Source organism: Mycteria americana, chromosome 3, assembly GCF_035582795.1.
Source record: "Mycteria americana isolate JAX WOST 10 ecotype Jacksonville Zoo and Gardens chromosome 3, USCA_MyAme_1.0, whole genome shotgun sequence".
Taxonomy (NCBI): Eukaryota; Metazoa; Chordata; class Aves; order Ciconiiformes; family Ciconiidae; genus Mycteria; species Mycteria americana.
Genome location: NC_134367.1, coordinates 46,402,530 through 46,422,741, shown reverse-complemented (window position 1 = coordinate 46,422,741; position 20,212 = coordinate 46,402,530). Strand labels below are relative to the sequence as shown.

Here is a 20,212-nt window from a genome sequence, read left to right as displayed (position 1 = left end):
TTGGGGTCAGCTTCTGTAGTTAGAAATTCCCCTTGAAGTTGGAAAGTTGCCCCCCAGTAGAAAATGATGGAGTTACCCAAGCGAAAGTACAACAGGCTTCTTAAAGACAAAAATTCTGCACTGTCTCTGAGAAGCTTTTAATTTTAAATCTAATTGAAATAATTAAATAAAAATTGCATTATAGTAGCATTTTTTTTCATGACACGGTATTAGCAGCTTTAAAAAAAATAGACTATTCTCCATAACCTTACAGTTTGTTTTGTTTCTTTCTTGTTTTTGAACAGGGACAAGGATGGTAAGCCCTGCATCTTTAAGAAAATTGCTGGAGTCTTGTAAAGATCTCTCTTTACTCGATGTGTCCTTCTGTTCACAGATTGATAATAGAGTTGTCCTAGAACTGAATGCTGACTTTCCTAATGTGTTCATAAAAAAGAGTTTCACCCAGTGACTCACTACGTATGCTGCTGTGGAATTCATTTGACAGAGTTGTTTCCTGTGAATTTGTGCTGATTTTTTTAAAGACGACTATAAATCCCCTATGAAATAGTGGAAAGTATTAATTATCTACACAAATGGGTAAAATACATTTAAATATATTATGCATTTCTTAAAGAGTTGATATTGTGCCTAAGAATTGTTTTACTCTGTGTTAATTGGTGGCGCTGCATGTTTTTAAATACCAGCCATATGTGTGGCTTTAATGAGAAGAACATGAATAACGTCTTCTTGAATGTCCCTTTATAGGGTGTTACACACAATAAACTGTTAATATCCAGGTGAAAGCAGATGTTTGATATTTAGCAGTAAGAAAAAGATGGGTGCTTCCTTTTATGTATATGTGTTTGTGTGTGTATATAGAAATGTATACAGATGTATTTGTATATACATACACACATACTGTAGCATTCTAGTGTGTCCTGCAGCATAAGATGTTATGATCTGGCCTATAATTAGTTGTTTGAAAACCCATTTAAGCTTGTATAAGAATGGATTGAAAAGACATTTTGTCTTCATTTTTTCGGCAGTGAATCGTATCTGATACGTTTCTCTCCCTTCTCCACCTGAATTAGATGTAGTGATGTCCAGCCTAAGCGACACAACAGATAAATGCAAGAATATTCCACCTGGACTTAGAGCAGAAATGAAAGAGAAAATTGCCAGCTACTTCTTGGTATTGGATATAAAGTTTGAGCCAGGTACTTAGTGTCGTAACTGGTAATGTGTAGAAAACTCCAGAGCAATTTTCAAATTTCTGTCATGGTCAAGACTTGATTTGTGATACATCTGGTTATCATGCAAAGTACCATAAAAAACCCAGAACTTCAGGATAATCCATTAGCAACTGTCCCTTACACTGGCATCAAATTTACTGTCAAGTGTAAAAACAATCATTTTGTTCAGTAAAACAGCAATGAAAATACAGTGAGTTTGAAACAAGGGCAATATGATTTGGTGATGTAATAATCACCAAACCTTAGTATTGGATTTGTTTTGGTTTGGGGTTTTTTTTGTTGTTGTTGTTTTTCCAAGAGGTGATCAGTCAAAGTACTATTGCACTCTCTCTCTTAACACTGGTTAGCCTCTCGAGAAGGAAAACTGTCTCAATGGACAAATTCTAGAGGTTTCTTCCTTTTGCACTTGCTTGGATGAAGTTTTACTCTTTTTTTTCCTTGAATACCACAGCTAGAGTATGTTGCTATGTACAACTTGAGTTTAGAATTTTACCTTTTTAGCCATTGTTGATGAATATTGACCATGAAATATAGCCTGTCATTTGATATTGGCTCCACTATTCTTGTATTGATGGCACTTACTACCTACTGGAATAAGAAGGAAAATATTTTGTCTGGCAGAAGTACATTATTGCACCGAAGATCACTGGCAAAGAATACTTCAGTTTATGCAGTAAATAACCGACCACTACTAGAGGACTGCTACGAATCATTAAAGATTTGACGATCTCTGTGACTCCTGAATGAACACTTTGAACTCTTTGTGCTGGTGCCAATACTTTATAAACCATGTCATGAAACAGCTACAGAACATGTATCTGATTTTATAAAAACACCTTTTTCTTCAGATTTTTAAATTTTACAGAATCTTTTGGGAATTTCAGATCCAAAGAAGGGCATGCACAGTTGGCTTTTTGATTTTTTTCCTCCACACAGATGGCACTATGGGATTTCCAACTAGATTATGCCATTCCTTTTTTTTTTTTTTTCCCAGAAAACTGGACATTGTCAGAGATCTTTAGATTGATTTACCTTCCCCCCCCCCCCCCCCCCCACTGACAGATGTCAGCTTGGGTGTGATTCTGTGTGAGACCTCATTTATTTCAGTCAGGTTTGGGTTGATTTATTTTTCTGGGTACTTAACTTGTAATGTTTTTTTAATCTACAGGTAATATTTTTCATTGTAATTGAGTATTAAACATTATTGTCCTAGTTATAGGAGAACACAGGTTCAGATAATGGGAGTTTACAAAGAACAGTATTTCAGAACAAATGTTTTTGTTGTGAAATTTCACTTCTCAGGGTGCATCTGTGTTTATCTCCTTTTTTTTCTTAGAGAACCTTCTTGTTTGTTTTTCACTGTAAATAGAATGGAATGTGGATGAAGTGATAGCCATTGTGCCTTCAAACTGGTAAACTTGGTAAATAATATAGTTCCACTTCTACAGCATTAGTGAATCAAATAAGTGTTTTTGTAATCATGTATGTGTAAAGGATTTCATTCTCTATTGCTTTTTAGGTAGTATACAGGAGGTTTAAATTGACGTTTTGTTCATACTAAAGGATTTTTTTTCTTATGTTGTGCCTTCTGTTTGAAATTGTTTTGGTCAGGAATTCTCTATTGTCACTTGAAAGATAAATTGAAGTCTACTTTTTATTTGGACTATTTAAAATTGAGCTGTTGCTAACACATAATTAATTCAAATAGCTGAGAAATAATCAGGAAAGACTTCCATCTATAGTTGTAGACTTTAACCTTCAGTCAGTGGGTAAGAAGCTCTTTTAGCTATGGCTTTATACCTCCGAGAAGTCTTCCAGCAAAGAGAGGATAGACCAGACTTGACATTTCTAGTATTTCCAGGATAAAGAAAACAACATGCTTTCAGACCTTCCTTATACATCATAAAGAAACAAGAACAGGTCACTGTCTTTTTAGTTCTGTTATTTTATACTTATGTGCATATATCGCTTTATACATATCTATGTATAAATTATATATATGCACATATGTGTGTATATATGAAAATTTTTTGTATGTGTGTACATACTTATACATATATGTATAAATCTCAAAGTTTTTCATGTAGGAATTACTTTTGTGAAGTGAATGTAATAGCAAAAGGTGTTTCATAGCAGTTCTGTTTTCAACTGTTGTTTTACTGTACCTGGAGACCGAGTTGCTCTCCACTTGTGCAGCAGGAAAAGCCCGGGCAGGATGTGTGCTGGATTTCCTGTGTTGCTTTGCCAAAGTGCCTTTTGGTTTGTCTACATGTGAAAGGTGTTACAGGGTATGGTAGAGTGTGAATGCAAAGTCCGGTAACTACTGTGGACTGTCTCCTTGTGAAACAGCCATATAGAGGGAAATTTATTCTAGTTTCATTTAATCCAAAATTAATGATGCCAGTTTCTCAGTTGGAGGAATTTAATTATTCTGGAATTGGGTCATCATCTCCAGCAGTAGACCGTCCCTCAGTCATGTTATCTAAATTGTGCTTTTAAGGATATTCCATTTTTTTTATCTTGTCCTTTGATCTTGTCTGTCTTTCTGAAGCATTGTAAAAGATGTGCTTTAGCAACAGATGTTAAAAAAAACATTGCCAACATGTCCAAAAAAAAGATGCTTGCTCTGAAGTGCTCCTGTTCTTAAACTAAAGGGGGTCTTCTGTACTATCCATATGCAATTGGTGTGGGGTGGCATGTAGGTAGATATGTCATGCTTTTGGTCATTTTAAAAATTACTATGATAATTTTACCATTTAAAGCATCTTCCCAACTCTTGAAGGTTTCAGTTCAGTAGTGTACTTGTATTCATAATCCTGAGCTGTCTGGCTAGATAGCTTTATGGAAACGGATGGTGTTTCTGTTGTTTAAATTATGCACTTGATTAAGTACATTAGTGAGCAGGACTTACATGGAAGAACAGTTTTGCATAGGAGTTTGGACCTTATAATCCCCATGTACTTGGAGGTCCAAATTTCAGACCAAAAACAAAAGAAGGAATACTGATTCTTTCCTTGGGGCTCTCATGCCAACTTTTTCAGATACAAGATACCCAGTAGTCAAGGTACACAGTGAGTAGAATTCCTCTCACTGAATGTTAGCTCTCTGAAAGTTAGACATCTAGTTTAAAGCAGGAATCTGGGCACCTCTAGAGAGATATTAATCTCCTAAGACAGATATTTAAGGAAAGTAGAATGAATCATTTTCTGGAGAGCCTCTCTGGAGACTGTGGAAGCTGTGACTTAGCTCAGGTTAGATACTTTGCTTTAGAATGTTAAACTGAGCTTCATTCCATCCAGCGTTGTACTACCTGTCTTGGAATAACAAAAAACAAGACCGGAATAACATCCATCCCCAAACCTCAAAATCCTCCAAAATCCATTCAGAAAGAAGCAAATCAGAGAAATGCTGACAACTTGAAAAATCAGTGTTTTAAATGCCAGGATCTACTTCTGCCCCTGAGTCCCTTGCCAATGCCTATGGTATGTCCTTTTGTTTTTTCTTTTGGTGGAAATGCATCCCCTTTCCCTGTTTTAAAATCTCATGTACCTAACTAGCTATATGTATAGTTCTGTAAATGCATGAAATTAATGGGAAAATGTAATTAATGTATTGCAGCTATTTTGATAATCTTTCATATTGCTATAATTAAGACTATGACTAGTTTAAGTGAGTTTAAGTGCTCTCTTGTCATCAGAAATGTTACCCACTGTGTGTTTGCAAAAATTGTGCGTTTAGTCCTGGTTCTTACTGTGTGTACTTATTGCATCTAATGGGATATGTTTCCCATGTCACATCTGCAGGACTACTAAATTTACATTAACTAGATAAAATGTAGCATTTTATTATATGGAGTATGGGGGTGACTTTATATGTTGATTTACATGTTCATTATTACTCTTTTGCAATGATTCTGTAAGGTGTAGCTTTTGAAATGACTAGGCTAGAAATTCCTGGTTTAATGCATCTGTACATGCTGTGTTAGACACAGTCAACGTTTTTCCCGAATGAAAGCTTTTCTCCTTCACTGAGGTTGTCATTTCTGTGATTTTAGGATTCTGACTTGACAAAGAAATCCAAGAAAGGGCTCTTCATTGAATATTACCAGGCACGGGACAGGTTGTGAGAACTGACATGAGGAAGGGCTGAGGCATGAGTCTTGTGCACTACAGATACTCATGATCTTCAAAGAAAGGCATCAGCAAGAGGTGGCTCTTTTTAGGAAGATTCAGCCTCAGTAATAGCAGACAGTGGTGGGATTTTCCTTTTTAGCTAACGGACTAAGTACTGTTATTTTAGTTTGAGTAGCTCTAGTTTCTCCCTGTCTTGTTTTCATTTAAGAATGATAAATAGCACAGTTGGGACAGACATCCTAAATTGGAGAGGATCCTTTGTGAGGAATGAAGTTTTTTCTCTTGCATGTTTTGTTCCCCATTTCTAAAAATAAATTAAAAAACCTTCAGCTATTTGAAAGCTCTCTCTTTTTCCTTGGATACTGAAGAAATGCAAATGTCAAAAAAGTTGAGAAAAGAAACGAAGGAGACTTACCCAGATTTATCTGGATACTCATGAAGGGGTGGCCAGGGCTATTTATAGATGTGGGGAAAGTAAGTGCAGTGCTCTAGATCAGCTGTTATCTTTCCCAGAAATTTACTTTCCTGTATAATTTCACACGCTCATACTTCTAAGTCAAGATTTAGCATTTAGATGCTCTTAATACTGACCTTTCATATACATGCGTGTGCAGTAATTCCTGATGACTCTCTCTTTCACTTTTATGAACTACATAAAAATATTTTTTTTCTTCACCTACCACTGCCCAGCTGCATTTTTTGTTAAACTCTGAAACAATTTTGTGCATGCACACACAGACGCTTGTAAAACTTAATTGCTTAGGATTTTTTCAATTGGTACTTCTTTGAGGACAAATAAACTGCATTTTGGGGCTAAAAATGGTAAAGAGAAGGCTCTGGAGAAGAGAAGGCTTGGGGAAAATGTTACCAATGTATAAGAATAGCTGATGGAGGGGAGGGATGAAGAAGAGGGAGCCGGATTCTTCTCAGTGATGCCCACGGACAGGACAAGAGGCAGTGGGCGCAAACTGAAACACAGGAGACTCCATCTGAATGCAAGACGACACATTTTATGGTGAGGGTGACCAAGAGAGCCTGTGGAGTCTCCATCCTTGGAGATACTCAAAAGCTGTCTGGGCATGTGTTGCAGAAGGAGTGAGAGTGCACTTCACTCGTAAGAGAGAAGCAAAAATGTACTTTATTGATATAGAACAGGGAGTTAATGAAGTTCAATGGTAAATGTGACAGTGGTTTAACAAGATTCGATGGCGAGGTACACTTGATTATTTATGGCATAGAGGACAGGGTCAGACAAAACTGTCAGACCCTCCCCTTGAGTCATGAGGTTCAGAAAGGACCCCCTTGCTTTCTAAACTCCGTCTCAGAAAGGCGTCTAGGTGCAGCTAGATCCAGTCCTAGTCCCAGACTTGGTCAACAGTTTATGTCTAAAGGATTATGTATGTGAAATCAATCCTTTATATCACTCAGCTAAGATTTCAAAGTTTAGCATGCTTTTAGTCACTTACCGAGGATCTGTTGCGGCAAGGAATCTCAACCTCGAGGAGTAACCTTGCGAGGCGTCCCTGCTCAAGGGGACATCCTGGTGTGCAGCCCGCTGCCGTGCAGGAGGGCTCAAAGGGCTCTTGGGCTGCTCACTATTTCTGGGGGTAAGATGATTGACTCATAGTCATACTTGCATACCGACCACAGATTTTAGTTTCTTCACTGTGGTTAGGTGGGCACATCGCACAATAGCCCTAGGCTATTGTGTTTTATCTGTCTCCCAAATCCACTTTGAGCCAGATGCAGCCATCATGACCAGACACATCCATTACGACCATCCCTGGTGGTTATCACCTGAGCTGGGTTACAGGAGGTAAAGGTGAGGGGCAGGGGAAGCACATGGTCACAGCATGGTCCTGGACAACCAGCTTGAGGTGGCCGTGCTTGAGCGAGGGGCTGGACCAGATGACCTCCAACTCCCTTCCAGCCTCAACCATGCTGTGGTTCTGTGATCTGAGACTTGCCCTTTGGTTGTTTTGTTTGCTCCAGTGTACTGATTGCTGAAGATGGTAGGGAGGGGAAAAAGAAATAATACCTATCTTAAGAAGCTTGCAATGTCGATAACAGTCAAAAGAATCGTACTCATTTATTCATTTCCTGGTTTTTGTTGTTTTTTTCAAGGGAGGTCATATTTTTCTTTGTTTAGGTTAGTAGGAAAATCTAAACGTAACTTACTAAAATAAAATTTTGGTAATGTTTTCAACGTACAGTTCTGTAATGTACAAAACATGATCAGTTTACAGGAGCATTATTGTCACTCCGAAGTCTGAGAGTTAGGCCAAGGGCTAAGATAAATATTTGAATATCCCTATTCTTGGGTCCCAACTTGACAATAGGTGCTGTTTAGAAACTGAGTTGTCTGTAATACATTAGGAACAGTTTGGTTTGAATATTTTTAGTATTTGTTTACATAGATCTTATAATAAATTGGGATTACCATGGCTTAGGTGCCAATTGTTTCTGCTTACTCTCTTGGGAACTGAGTATAGTGGTTAGCTGTTCATAGTGTTAAAACATGAAAATTTGAATTCGGATGAAAAAGAGGACAAAGTTTATGAAACACTGAACTGTCTGAACATTTTAGGGAGGTACTGTGTATAATTCTGGTGAATTACCACCTTTTGTGCATTTATTTACCATTATACCATTGTCAAGAGCTGTTGGGTAGTACGGTCCTCTGCTCACCATCAGGAGATGGGTTCTCTCTATCAGACCTTGGTCTCTTACGTTCTTCAGGGCAGCGCCACAGGTTTCTGCACATATACACTGTTCTGAAACTAACAGAGGCAAATTTAAAATAGCTGTTTTGGTTGTGATTTGGAAACTCATGGCTGGTCTATGCTTGAAGTTATTTTGGAAGAGTTACTGAAAGTGAATTAAAATAACCAGGAATTGGTGTGTTCGCAGGGGGGCCATGCACTTCCTGATTTAACTTTCATATACAGACAGGTCCTAATTACCAGCTGTCCCTTGAGCCATCTTAGCGAAATCAGTGTGATGGTCTCATTCTTGTTCTTCCTAGCGAGCATAAAGCCACTACAGCTCTTCAGCATCCTGTAGCTTTTTGCATTCATCTCCTTACCAGGCAGATAGGGGAGTTGGGGTGAGTCAAAACTGGCCTGATCTCCACAAGTGAGGTACGTGAATTGCCTGGGAAGTTTCCTGCTCATATTTATTCCTGTGTACGGATGAGAAGGAATGATATCTCCAGGCCTTCAAATTTAAATACCTGAACCCAGCACCTGGATTTAAAAATAATAGGTCTCTCCCTGTCCCCCCCGCCAAATAACCAGCAACAAAATACTTGCACTGTATTTATGATTTAATAGCATGCTCCATTTTCTGCCGCAACAATAAGAGTTTGAGTAATGTTACAACAAACTCCTACTGCCTTACCTTTTAAAGGGACTAATTTCTATAAAAGGTGGAGGAGCAGCAATAGAGGGAACAGTTCCGGACACTATCTGTAAATAGCTCTGCTACGCATGCTGTGCCAGTAAGCGCCAGAAGCAAGTTATGCCGCCTTTTAATAACAAGCCAAGAAGGACAAAAGGGATAATTGCCTCTAAGCACATTTTCTATACCTGGAGGATATTTGTATCATCTAATTTTAAATATCTAGGGTAGGCACTAAAGTTAGGAAACGAGTCTCCTAGGGCCCCTTCGCTCTGGGGGGATAGGTTCCTCCACAGGGTAATTCAGATCAGGAGATCAATCTTAAACTGAGGTCTTGAACTGACCTCTGGAGAAGCTGAGGTCCATGTAGACCACATAAAGCTTCTATTGGAAACTAGCTTCCTGAACCGACACGTGCTGTCCTAGCATGTGTGGGTCAGAGTAAGGTGCTCCCTATTAGTCCCCTAGCTTCTCTTGCTTCCATCAAAGGCCACCGCTTTCTTCGCTCTGTTGGTTGAACTGTATCTGATTGCTCCCTACAAAATGTCTGGGCTAAAACTAGAAGACCTTTTGTTTTCTAGTAGTTGAGTTTTTAAAGCTTTTTTTTTTACCCTCCAAGTCAGGTATTAAAGCCAGCAGAAGGAAGAGGGCATTTAAATTCAGTGAAATTATAGGTGGGAGTGTGTTGGTTGTGCAAATGTTCTAATTCAAATTAGCATAAACAAGGATAGCCACTCTTGATTGTGTTCCAAGGCTCCTTAACTTTTACATAGTTCATCTCAGTACTGTGTCGCAAAGATATCCAAACTGAGGTTGTTTATTTTCACCTCAGAATGGTGGTTCAAGCCCTGAAGTATAAAATGCTACTATGAGAGAACATACGAGAACATGCAAGTCCTAACTGGCTTCAATAAGTTTCCTAACTAAGGTCCTTTGAGCAACATTGGAAGGTTTAGATTAGAAAGGCTAGTAAGAGCATATTTAAAGCATGGTGAGGGCAGTGGTTAACAAAACCAAAAGTGGGAGGTGGGGGGAGCGGTTCATGAGTGTGTTTTTCATGACTGTTTCCCGATGTTAAGCTATGTGGGCCCACGAAGCTAACATCCGCTACTTTGCACCGTTGCAGTCCTAAATCTAGTCAGTATTCCAGGAGCTGTGTCTGTATGTGCAATCTTAGATTCCAAATCTGTTCTCTGTGCTGTCACTCAGTACGTCGTACACATTCAGCATTCACCCCGCTTCTCGTTTTGTGCTCCTCTGAGTACACTAGGAGTGTTTACCTTAGCATCTTCTATATATTTGTTTTTAATATTCCCCGCTGAGGCTTGTGCGCTTTTTGTATTTATGCGAGTACTTGATTACGTTTCAAAATGATGGGGTTTTCCCCTCTGAGTATTCGGCTTGACCAATAGTAAATGGGAGGTATGTTATTAGTGCGTTACTTCTGTTCAGATTTGGCTACTGCATCTTCTCTCTCTGTGTAAACCCCAAGGTCTCTGTGCATATGCAGACCCAGCTCGGGCACGGAGAGCTGGCTCCTCCTCGTTTGAATGCCTTGGACTCGTACCACTTAATGCGGTTTTGTGCTGTAAGGTAAGGGTTTACTTGGACACACGTCAAATGGAGATGTGAGCCCTATATTTATAAATGATTGAATTTATTATGGAGAAATCATCTAATGCCTTATATTGCTCACTCAAAGGTAGTTTCTTTCTATCTTCAAAAGTAAATTACATATTTACACACCAATTATTTCTATTTAGTAAATTAAGCCTGTTTTATTCTGACATGTTGGGTCATTTAAAATGTCATAATACTGTGTTGTACTGTTTTATTCTGTTCCTGCCAGTATAAAGAAGTTGAAATTAATGTCCTCACTGAGTTGTCAGTGTCTGCTAGTTCAGAGATGACAGAAATGTCTTAAAATATATTCAACCTATAATATTTATCTTGCTTTGCACTTAATTTGTTTCCCTTTGACTGTGTTGAAAAATACCAAGTGTACATAAAATAATGAATAAATAAAACAAAAATAAATTATTTGTCTACATTCATTGACCGTTTGTGCATTTGTTTTAAAAAAACAGTGAAATAAAACACAAAATATGATGCATTCAGAGGAACAGTTTGGGCGTATTTTTATCACTGTTCCTTTTGAAATAAGTTACCCTGGATGTTTTTAGATATAAATTTGTAAGCTTTTTTTTTTTTTTTTAAACTGTGGTATTGTTTAATATTTAGCTTACTGTAGCTCTATGAAAACACGTGGAACTAGGTACATTACACAAAATAAATGATTTGCTGCCTGAAACGGTTTTGTGATCTAGGTATAGAGCAAGAGACAACAGATGGATATAGACAGACGGGATATAAAGCGGAATATGGAGATTACAGTGTACCAAGAAAAAAAAAATTGTTGAATTTCTTTCAAGAATAATCTCCTACTCTAATGCAAATTGTGTTACCATAATGTATTTCTTAATCCCTTTAATTATATAGGTAGTGATATAGTTGTCTTTAAATGTTGTGGAACTTAAGTAATATAATAAACTCTAAATTTAGAAAAGATGTTACAGAGTTCTGCAGCTTTGAAAATGGGAATCAGAAGGGGACAGGTGATCGGCCGGACTCCACTTGTCCAGAACAACCCGAGTACTGAAGTGGAAACGAGTAACTGCTTTGCTAGGTGGTGTCATCCTGTTTTCGTGAACTATCTGAAAAGTTTGTTTATTGATTCAGAGTTATTTACCAAGTCGGTATTGGTCTGATCAGTGCCCATTTTCTTCTAGGTAGAGTTTATGAAGTGTTAGATTCGCCTGATACTGTTAATTGTTCAAGACAACGCTCCTACTAAAACAATACGAAACTTTGAGTTGTGTTCTTGCATCTCTAAGGAGATTTTTATTAAGACTTTCAATCTCCAGCACCTACTGAAGCGTTCAGCTTTTGTATCGCAACTTTGCCTCAGGCCAGTATCGTTTCAAACGTGCTGAAACTATCTTCTAGCACCAACTGACAGCTGCTGGCGCTTCTGATCGTCGAGAAGCGTAAGGACGAGACCGGACCCGGCTTCTGTGCATCGCGGACAAAATGCAGCTGACTTCTGACATCTGCTAAGTACAGTTTCAGACTTCATTTCTGACTGCCCTGTTTCCGACAGATACCTGTTTCACAGTGCTGCTTTCGCAGGATTGAAAATTCCCATATGTAACTGAAAATTGTCGGGTGTCTCTGTTTCTCTGGGTGGCACTTCTGATCATGCAAACGGGGCTTAAAAAAAGCCCCACACAGATAAAACCAGATTTCAAAATATTTCAGGACTTCCAGATTGTAATGCTTGAGAGCCTGTAATACACTTTATTACATTATTATTTGGCAGGAGTGCATTACTATTTGGGGAAGTGAAAGCAGTTACGCATTCTCAGTACTCACAGTTTTACATGTCATCAGTCCAGAGGGACTGAGTGAAGATTAGCGTTCTGTGAAAGCGTTCAAAAATGTGAACTTGCCTCTGTTACTTTAAGATGCAGTTGGCAATCTGCACTGAATTTAAGCAGAACGCTGTAGATCTGATACCGTGCGTGCTGGAATTGTTTTTTCACTGGTAATAGCAAATGTCATCATATACAATGCAGGCGTTTATTATTACAAACAGATTTTAACGTAATGCTTTCCCTCACAGTTTTGAAGAGCTAGAAATAAAAATACCCTGACGCAGTGACCAGGCGTTTTTGAACTGCCAAATATCTTCAGGAGTTAAAATAAGTGCAGCAGCGTTTTTGTAACAAGGTCATGTCCATCTCTCTGGATGCAAATGCACAAACAATTTAAGTTCAAACTTGAGGCCAGTAGGTCTCCGAGAGTGGTTGGAGCCCAGCGATACAGTCCGTGTAGTTCCTTTGTTTTTACCATAAATCGTGCTTAGAATTAGCCTTGTTAACTGGCTACAAGCTCAGGGCTCAAAGTCCACAACAGGCAAAAAATTTAAAAAATGAAGATGAGACATTAAATAGTCTATATTTAAAAACTACACTGAACGTGACAGAAAGATGCAATCGGCAATGCACTTTGGTTATTTTTTTCTAGTATCAGCATCCAATAGTAAACATAACAATTTGGGCAGCTGTTAGTTTAGCACAGGAGGCCTCTCTTAAAAGGGTCAAGAGCACCTTGTCTAAATTAGTCATTTTAACAGTTGCTAAAAATTATCAAAAGCAGCTCAGAGCCAATGAAAGCTGGAATGGGAATTGAAAAGTTGCATTACATCTAAGGAAGTGTGATTGATGCAAGCAATTCTCATTCTTGCTTCAAGATACTGCTGAAGATGGTTGGGTCTGGTGTCTGCTCTCGCTTTCCAACACCTGTTCCCGGGATGCTGCTGCTGGGAGCAGCTGTTCCCTTGCAGTGACGAGAATGAAATGTCAGAGTGCTAAACTGCTTAATTGGGCATTTTGAAAATATGTAAAAGGAGTGTGCTTTGGGATGAACTTTTAGAGGACTTACTATGCAGTATCTCTGTTTGGGGAAATCTTTACTGCGTTTTTGCAGTCACTTCTGTTTAGTAATTGCAAAGGGTTTGTGTGCAAAATTATCTGGCCATCATATGGAGAGTTCATTGAAGGTGATGACATGCTGTTTTCAGCATTTGTATATTTATTTTTTTCCATACAATGCATTGATAGACTTGATAGGATGCTTTGCAGTGACTTTCATTCCTCCACCAGACATCTTAAGGTCTGCAACCACTACCTAGCGTTGAGCGTAAGATACTAATCTTTTTTAAGTGATTGGGGAATGGAAAGGAAGTGGTGGGTAGGTACAGAGACTTCAGGTGGAAGCCCTGGACAGTGTCGTTGTCAGTGCTGTGCCTGCCAATTGACCTGGGGACAAGTTACTAAACTTGTAATTCACTTTCCATCTGTGCGTGATCAGGTAATATTTACTGTATCTCGTACTAATGAGATTCATGGAGAACTTAAATGTTATGCAAGAGTAAATCATTACCTTTGAACTGGCTAAGAGAAAGGATTTGTAAGAGCAAAACACAGTGGGTACCAATCAAACCTAGAGATCTACAATACTGCTCTATTTTTTTATATATATATATATATATATATATATATATACACTTTTAAATAATTCAGTCTCTTCAGAGAACGACAGCAGCTTTCAAGTTAAAGTATTGATCCATGGGTGTTCTGCTGCTCTCCAAAAGGCGCAGAGGCTTTGCATCCCTGCCTCCACTGCTCAGAGTGGCAGATCTTTGGAAGGGAGGCACGGATCGAGATTAATGATCTCCGGCTAATGATCAGGTGCCGTCTGTCACCTGATAGCAAGAAGTCAGTTGCCAGGAGGTGGGGTGGCAACCCACCTTTTTGCGTTTTCCTAAATATACAGTCCTGAGGCAGTTTTTACATCTTTCAGTTGGAGGCACTGAACCTGAACTCTGGCAGCTAGAGCTGCCGTATTCAGCTGTGGCTCTGGGCTGGAGGAGTTCGGTGCCACGCAGCAGCAGATGGATCACCTTTGTGCGTGCAGTTGATCTGACGCATGTATCGTACCATACTTGCAGTGTTACCACAATGTATCGTCTAAAATTGTTGAACGCAGTTTTATTAATAAAGAGATTTTTTTTCCTTAAATGCTGTAAGAGACTAAGTGAAATGTACACTCTCCTCTTTGCAAGAAAGAAAGCGTGCTACCTTGCTCCCTAGCATATCTTTTTCCTCAGAACAACACCATCTCCTTATAAAGACACTTTTTCCCAGAAGTCTCCTACAGATGATGAGTTTAAATTTGGAAGAGTGAGGGAACTCCAGCTCCTTCTTGCATCTTTCCGTCTGCCAGACGGTTAGTACCTGTCGTGGCCCCGCTCGCACAGAACAGCAGGATCTGTCCAGGGAAGGCAGAGAGGCCGTTCCCTCTGGTTGAGAAATAGCAACGCTATGTTTTGTCAAAACTAACAGAAATGAGAAAACAGGCCATATTCACTCGGGATGCTCTTCTGTAGTGAGTAACGGGTTGGGATTGTGGCATCTGGATGAAGCTGTTACTCATGTTTTACTGCTGTCACAGCCGCTGCCTCTAAGGACTCTTGCAAACTCCACAGTGCGTCCTTCTTACACCAGACTCCCTGGACACTGCTGAATTTGATGTTAAATAGAAAGCATTTGGGACATCTAAACACCAGGGCTTCCCGCTGCCTGTAACAGCCTGTGGCCGTGTGTTTAGGCTGTGAGTTTAGGACTAGTAGGTGCTGAACACGTACTGCAGCTAACCTCGTTTGACCTGGTAAGCGTTAGGTCCAAGCCTGGTGGTAGAGCACCACTAGGATGCGGGTTGGATTCAGGCCAAGGAGAACTGAAGGTGCAGCTGAGGCTTAGCCGCCGGCTTACACGGCGGTACTCTGGGTGAGCCCTTTCACTGGAGGCGTCGGGGCAGGAGTGCACGAGTCACGGTGCTGGGCCAGGCGGGGAAGAGGGAGATTGATTTCAGCCTTGTAGGTAGGGCCCAAGGGCAGGAGAGAAGTGAAATCTGACCTGCCCCTATAGATGTGTAGCTCTATATAGATATGCGGTGGCCTGGTCCCTGCTGCGGGTGTGCCTGTAATTCTGAATTTCTGTATTTCACCTGTATTGCCTGTATTTGCCTGTATTTCACCTGGAGAGCTGGCAGCACCGAAGCCGAATGGACCGGCTGCCCCTCCGCAGGTCCTCTGAAACACCTCCCTCCCTTAGTCGGCTACAGAAGGCACGTAGGCAGGCTGGGTTGTCCATCCTTTTTCTTGCCCCATTCGAAGGACCAGGCATTCATCATTTTAATAAGGGACTGCCTAAGTTAAGGGCCTAGGTTCTACCCCAAATTAAAACTGGTTTGGGATAGGATCTATACAGGGAGGGTGTTCAGCAAAATTAGTGTGCAAAAGGTCAGTGTTATCCAGCTCCCCAAACCCATTAACAAATAAATCCATCCTTACTTATCTGCTGGTTTAGGAAGGGTCCCTGAAACAAAGCCAGCTTTTGCCTTTAGAGACTAAACCTTCGTTGTGGCTTTCTGCCTACTGCGAAGAGAGCTACCTCCACAGCTAGGACTGACACGGGCTTGGTCGGTAACAGAAGGCGCAGCCACTGCTTACCTTTCCTGTTCCAGCCGTATGCATCGCATCTTATTTCTGTTATCTGAACAGGTTCACAATGGATGTTCAGCTGGAAAACAGGTTATTTTCTCCCATGTCTGCTTAGTGCTACAGTATTGGCTGTTCGTAGTGTGATTAGTTCTGTGCAGAACGCTCATTTCTTCCTAAAACTTAATCTTTTTTGGGTTTTTTTATTTTGTTTTGTTTCAGCTCAATTTGCTTGTCGAGTTAGCAAGAGACTCTGAGATTGTGATATGTCACTTAGCTGTTTTCAGCGCGCTACAGTCTGCTTGGGTTCTTGATATTCACAATATTTTAACGTTTTCAGCACCTACTTACACAGCGTGACAAGCGGTAGTTAGAAAACCAGTAGCACTGAAATAAATGCAAGATGTAAACTTGTACGGTCTTACTAGCCGGTGCTGCTGCGGGGGTCTGGGTCCCGTAAAGAGCCGAACCCCTGACAGCTGTCAGGCAGCTTGGGGAGGCTGTCGCGATTGTGCCGTGAGGCTGTCGTGGTGTTGGGTGAAAAGAGAGAGCACCCAGCCACCACCAAACCGCCCCGTGGGAGACCAGGCCTGTCTCCGGGTTCTCTATTCCTGGGAAATGGGGGTTTCACCCAAAGGGGAAGAGTTCTCAGGGTGGGGTTGTTTTTTTTTTTTTGAAGCCTTTGGTGATGCTCTGGCACCTGAGATGATTTGACTTCAGCAAGAACAGAAGCCATTTGGTGAAACGGTGGGATTTGAGACACACCCACCCACCCACCCACCCCGCCCAGAAGAAGGGAGCCGTGTGGGGAAGGCGCTGGCAGAGGTGTGCAGCTCTCGGGGGGGCTGCGGCCGGCGGGGCCGCGGGGACCTGCCCCGCTCCCCGGGCTGCGCCCTGGCTTGCCGGGCGGGACGGAGCGCCGGGGGGTGCGCGGTGGGGCGGAGAGGGGCTGCCGGGGGCTGCGGGATACCTGGCGCTGGGATGACACCTCGCAGCAAACTTGAGGGCAGCAGCAGGAAAGCCACCGCTCCCACGCAGCGCGGTCGGAAGAGCCGAGCCCCAATGCGGGTGGCGGGGCGGAGGGAGGCTCCGCGGGTGCGGGGCCGTTTCCACGCTGCGGAGGGGAGGTGGCGTGGGTTTGTCTGGCTAGCCAAGGCGGCCTTGCGGAGCTGGAGGAGAGTTTGCCTCTCGGCGGGACAAGGACATCTCCCCAGCCCTGCGCCTGCCGCGGGAAGGCAGAAGCGCACCCTCTCCCCCAGCCTTCGGGGGCTCGCAAACGAGCCGGGGGTTTGCTGGGGTGGGTTTTTTTTATTTCCTCCCAGCCAGACGTCGGGAGTAGCAGCCCGTTTAACGCGGGATTTTGCTGCTGCTGTGTGTATATTAAAAACAAACAAACAAACAAAAGGAAAAACTGAGGGGAGGACAACAAGCGTACTCACGACTTTCTTCCCCCCACAGAGGCACCGTGGGCTCCAGCGATCTCTCCGCCGGCTGCCCCGGAGCCCGGCCCCGTCGTCCTTGCGTCCAAGGAGAAAGAGAGAGGTCTCGGAGAGGAGGGGGGATGCTCCCCTGCCCTTCCCGGGGGAGTCCCCGCGGCGGCGGTGGCGGCCGCTGGGGGGCGCCCGCGCTCCACGCGTGGGCCCCGCTCCGGCTCCGGCCCCGGTCCCGGCCCCGGCCCCGGCCCCACGGGGGCCGGAGCCGGAGCCGGAGCCGGAGCCGGAGCCGGGGCCGGGGCCGGGGCAGGTGGCGTCTTCCCTGGGCCGAAGCGCTGAGGCCGGTCCACGGAGCGGGGCGAGACGAGGCTCTGCGGGAAGGAGAAACAAGACACCCCCCCCCCCAAACACCCCCGCCAAACCCCACGGCTGTCCCCATCTCCCCCCCCTCCGCCCTCGACCCTGGGGGAAACTCGGTCCCCAGCCACACCGGCGGCAGAGTCGTTTGTCGGAGGCAACGGGAAGCCGTCTCGCCCCTTTGTGCATCTTGCGGGATTTCTCCTTGCATAGGCAATTGGCAAAGGTTAGGAAGGCGTCTTTAGATCCCCTATAATCCCAGTTTAAATATTAAAAGTATAAGCAGCCTAGGCCCAGTATTTACCTATGTAACGCCATAGATTTCCCTCCAGACCTGGACTTCTAAGAATTTACGGGACGGTTTGTGTTTCTTGGGTTTTTTTTTTTGGTTTTGTATTTTTTTTCCCCTCACCCCTTCGTATTTATTTCACAAACTAGCGGGAAGAGGAGGGGGGAGACACCAACAATAAAAGCAATGTTTTTATGACCGAGCAGTAGCCAGTCTCCCTGTCTGTAACGTGAGAGGAAGGCGAGATTCCGTCCCCGCCGCCTGCTTTGTCCCCGCCTGGGTTTAAGTGGCCGGCACAGCAACACAAAAGGCAAAAACCACACACACACACACACATATATATCCCCAAACTCGACACAAAACCTCTGTTGGCTCAATAGTGAAGATGGCTATTTTGATAACGAAATAACCTCCCTGCTCTGGTGGGGTCTGGGCTCCCCTTCGTACCCCCGCCGTGCTTAAAACGGCAACCGCCACGGAAAAGGGGAAAAAAAAAATCCCTCAAGAAAGTGTTTAAGGGGAAAAAAAAAAAGTCTCAAACGGGATTAAGGTTTTAATTACAATTCCCTGTCGAAGTAACATGTTTGAGGAACTGATCTTATAAATTAATAGTAACCCTAATTCAAAACTTATGAAATAGATTCGCATCAAATATACCTCAGACTCCTTTTTTTTTGGGGGGGGGGGGGGGGCAGGAAGGTAAATGCTACAACCATAAAGTACCAAAGGACTGGCAGAAGAAATTGTAAAGAAGAAACGTGCTGCTTTGGCTAGAAATAATTATTTGCGAACGCTTGGTGGGGGGGAAGTGTCTATCTGGTGGGGAGATCTATAAAAAATGGAAGCTCTTTTAAAAAGGGGAAAGAGATGAATGTTTCTACCCGTCAAGGGTATCATTTCATCATATTTTTGGCCCGCGCTATATTAAAGAGAAAAACAGGTAATTGTTTCATGCATCAACAGTTTTCCATGAAATAAGAGTTAAAAGAAGTAATAGAACTAATCACTGTCTCCTCAAATCAAGTAGAAAACATTTCAATGCACTAATTAGAGTAATTAGAATAATAAGACTGCCTATATGTGGTAAGACAATGTGTACAAACAACTTTATTTAATGTATACTGGTAATCAGCGATGCGTGCGTGCTTGAATGCTTAGTGCAATAAAATTCACCCCCGTCCGCCCAAACAATCAAATACAAATTAGTTTAATGATTGTGCCTGCTTGAACGTCTTAGAAATCCACAGGCAGAGGGAAATAAATAGCACCATCCTTGTTTGTACGTCTCCCCTACTGACCAAGGAGCTGATGCCTCCATGGACTTGGCAATGAATGACTGTAGACATGAATGAATCAAGGAGGGAAAGGGAATTAATGAATGAGTCAGGCTGGCTAAAAACAAGCCCTAACTTTTAGACGAGCGCCTCTTACAACTCCCGGGACGGGAGGGGACGGGACGGGACGGGGACGAGGAGGGGGAGAGCGGTCCGGCCACCGCTTTTACGAGCTGCCTCTGCCCGGGCTGTCCTGCCAGGATTCACCGCCCTGCCAGGAGCAGGGGAAGAAACACCGGCCGCCAACTTCCTACCGGCCTGCTCGCCTTTTCGTCCTTAAAAACGACATCTGTGCCGACGTGCCCGGGGACACCCGGGGCGGCACAGCTGAGCCGGCCGGGCCGCCGGGAGAGCCGCAGCCGGGCCGGAGCTGGAGCCCGCCGCCGGGGCCGCCTCCCCGCCCCGGCGGCTCTCCGGGGCAGCCCGCACCGGAGGCCGGAGCCGGGGCCCGCCGTGGGAGCGGTGGGGTCCCCCGGGCCGGCCCCGCCGGCCCCCACGTCCTGGCAGCCCGCCTGCCCCAGCTCGGCAGCGGCTCTGCCCCGGCGGGGGGCTGATCCCCGGCACGGACGGGGACAGGCAGCCCCGGCCAAACTCGCCCCCGTCCCGGGGCGAAGGGACCCGGCGGCCCCGGGCCCAGCCGCCCGCCCCCCCGGGCAAGGGCGAGGCGCCCGCCGCCGCCCCGCCGCCCTCCCGGCAGCACCGGCGAGGACTTTCCGCCGCGCCTTCGCCGCTGCCCTCGGCCCGTCCCGCTCCCTTGCCCGCCGACGGGAGGGCGGGATCCGACCCCTGCGTCCCGCGGGGAGGCCCGGGCCTTGCGGGGGCGGCGCGGGGCCGCTGCGGGGCCGGGGGAGGAAGGGGTGCGGGGGGAAGGGGCTCCGCGCCGGCACCGGCGGCCTCCCCGGCTCCCTGCCC

At 43.7% G+C, this 20,212-nt stretch overlaps 1 protein-coding gene across 16 annotated transcripts in view; it reads left to right on the top strand.

The window, feature by feature from the left end:
* FBXL4 (F-box and leucine rich repeat protein 4) overlaps positions 1-6,668 on the top strand; it is a 71,024-nt gene extending 64,356 nt beyond the window's left edge. For 14 of the 16 annotated variants that reach the window (XM_075498436.1, XM_075498430.1, XM_075498428.1 and 11 more), the window contains one exon: positions 285-6,668. In XM_075498436.1, the coding sequence (XP_075354551.1) occupies positions 285-448 (164 nt within the window). In that variant the 3' untranslated portion in view covers positions 449-6,668. The remainder of the gene's footprint in view (positions 1-284) is intronic. The other 2 variants (XR_012775216.1, XM_075498443.1) reach the window with 2 other exon arrangements.
* The last annotated feature ends 13,544 nt before the right edge of the window (positions 6,669-20,212 follow it).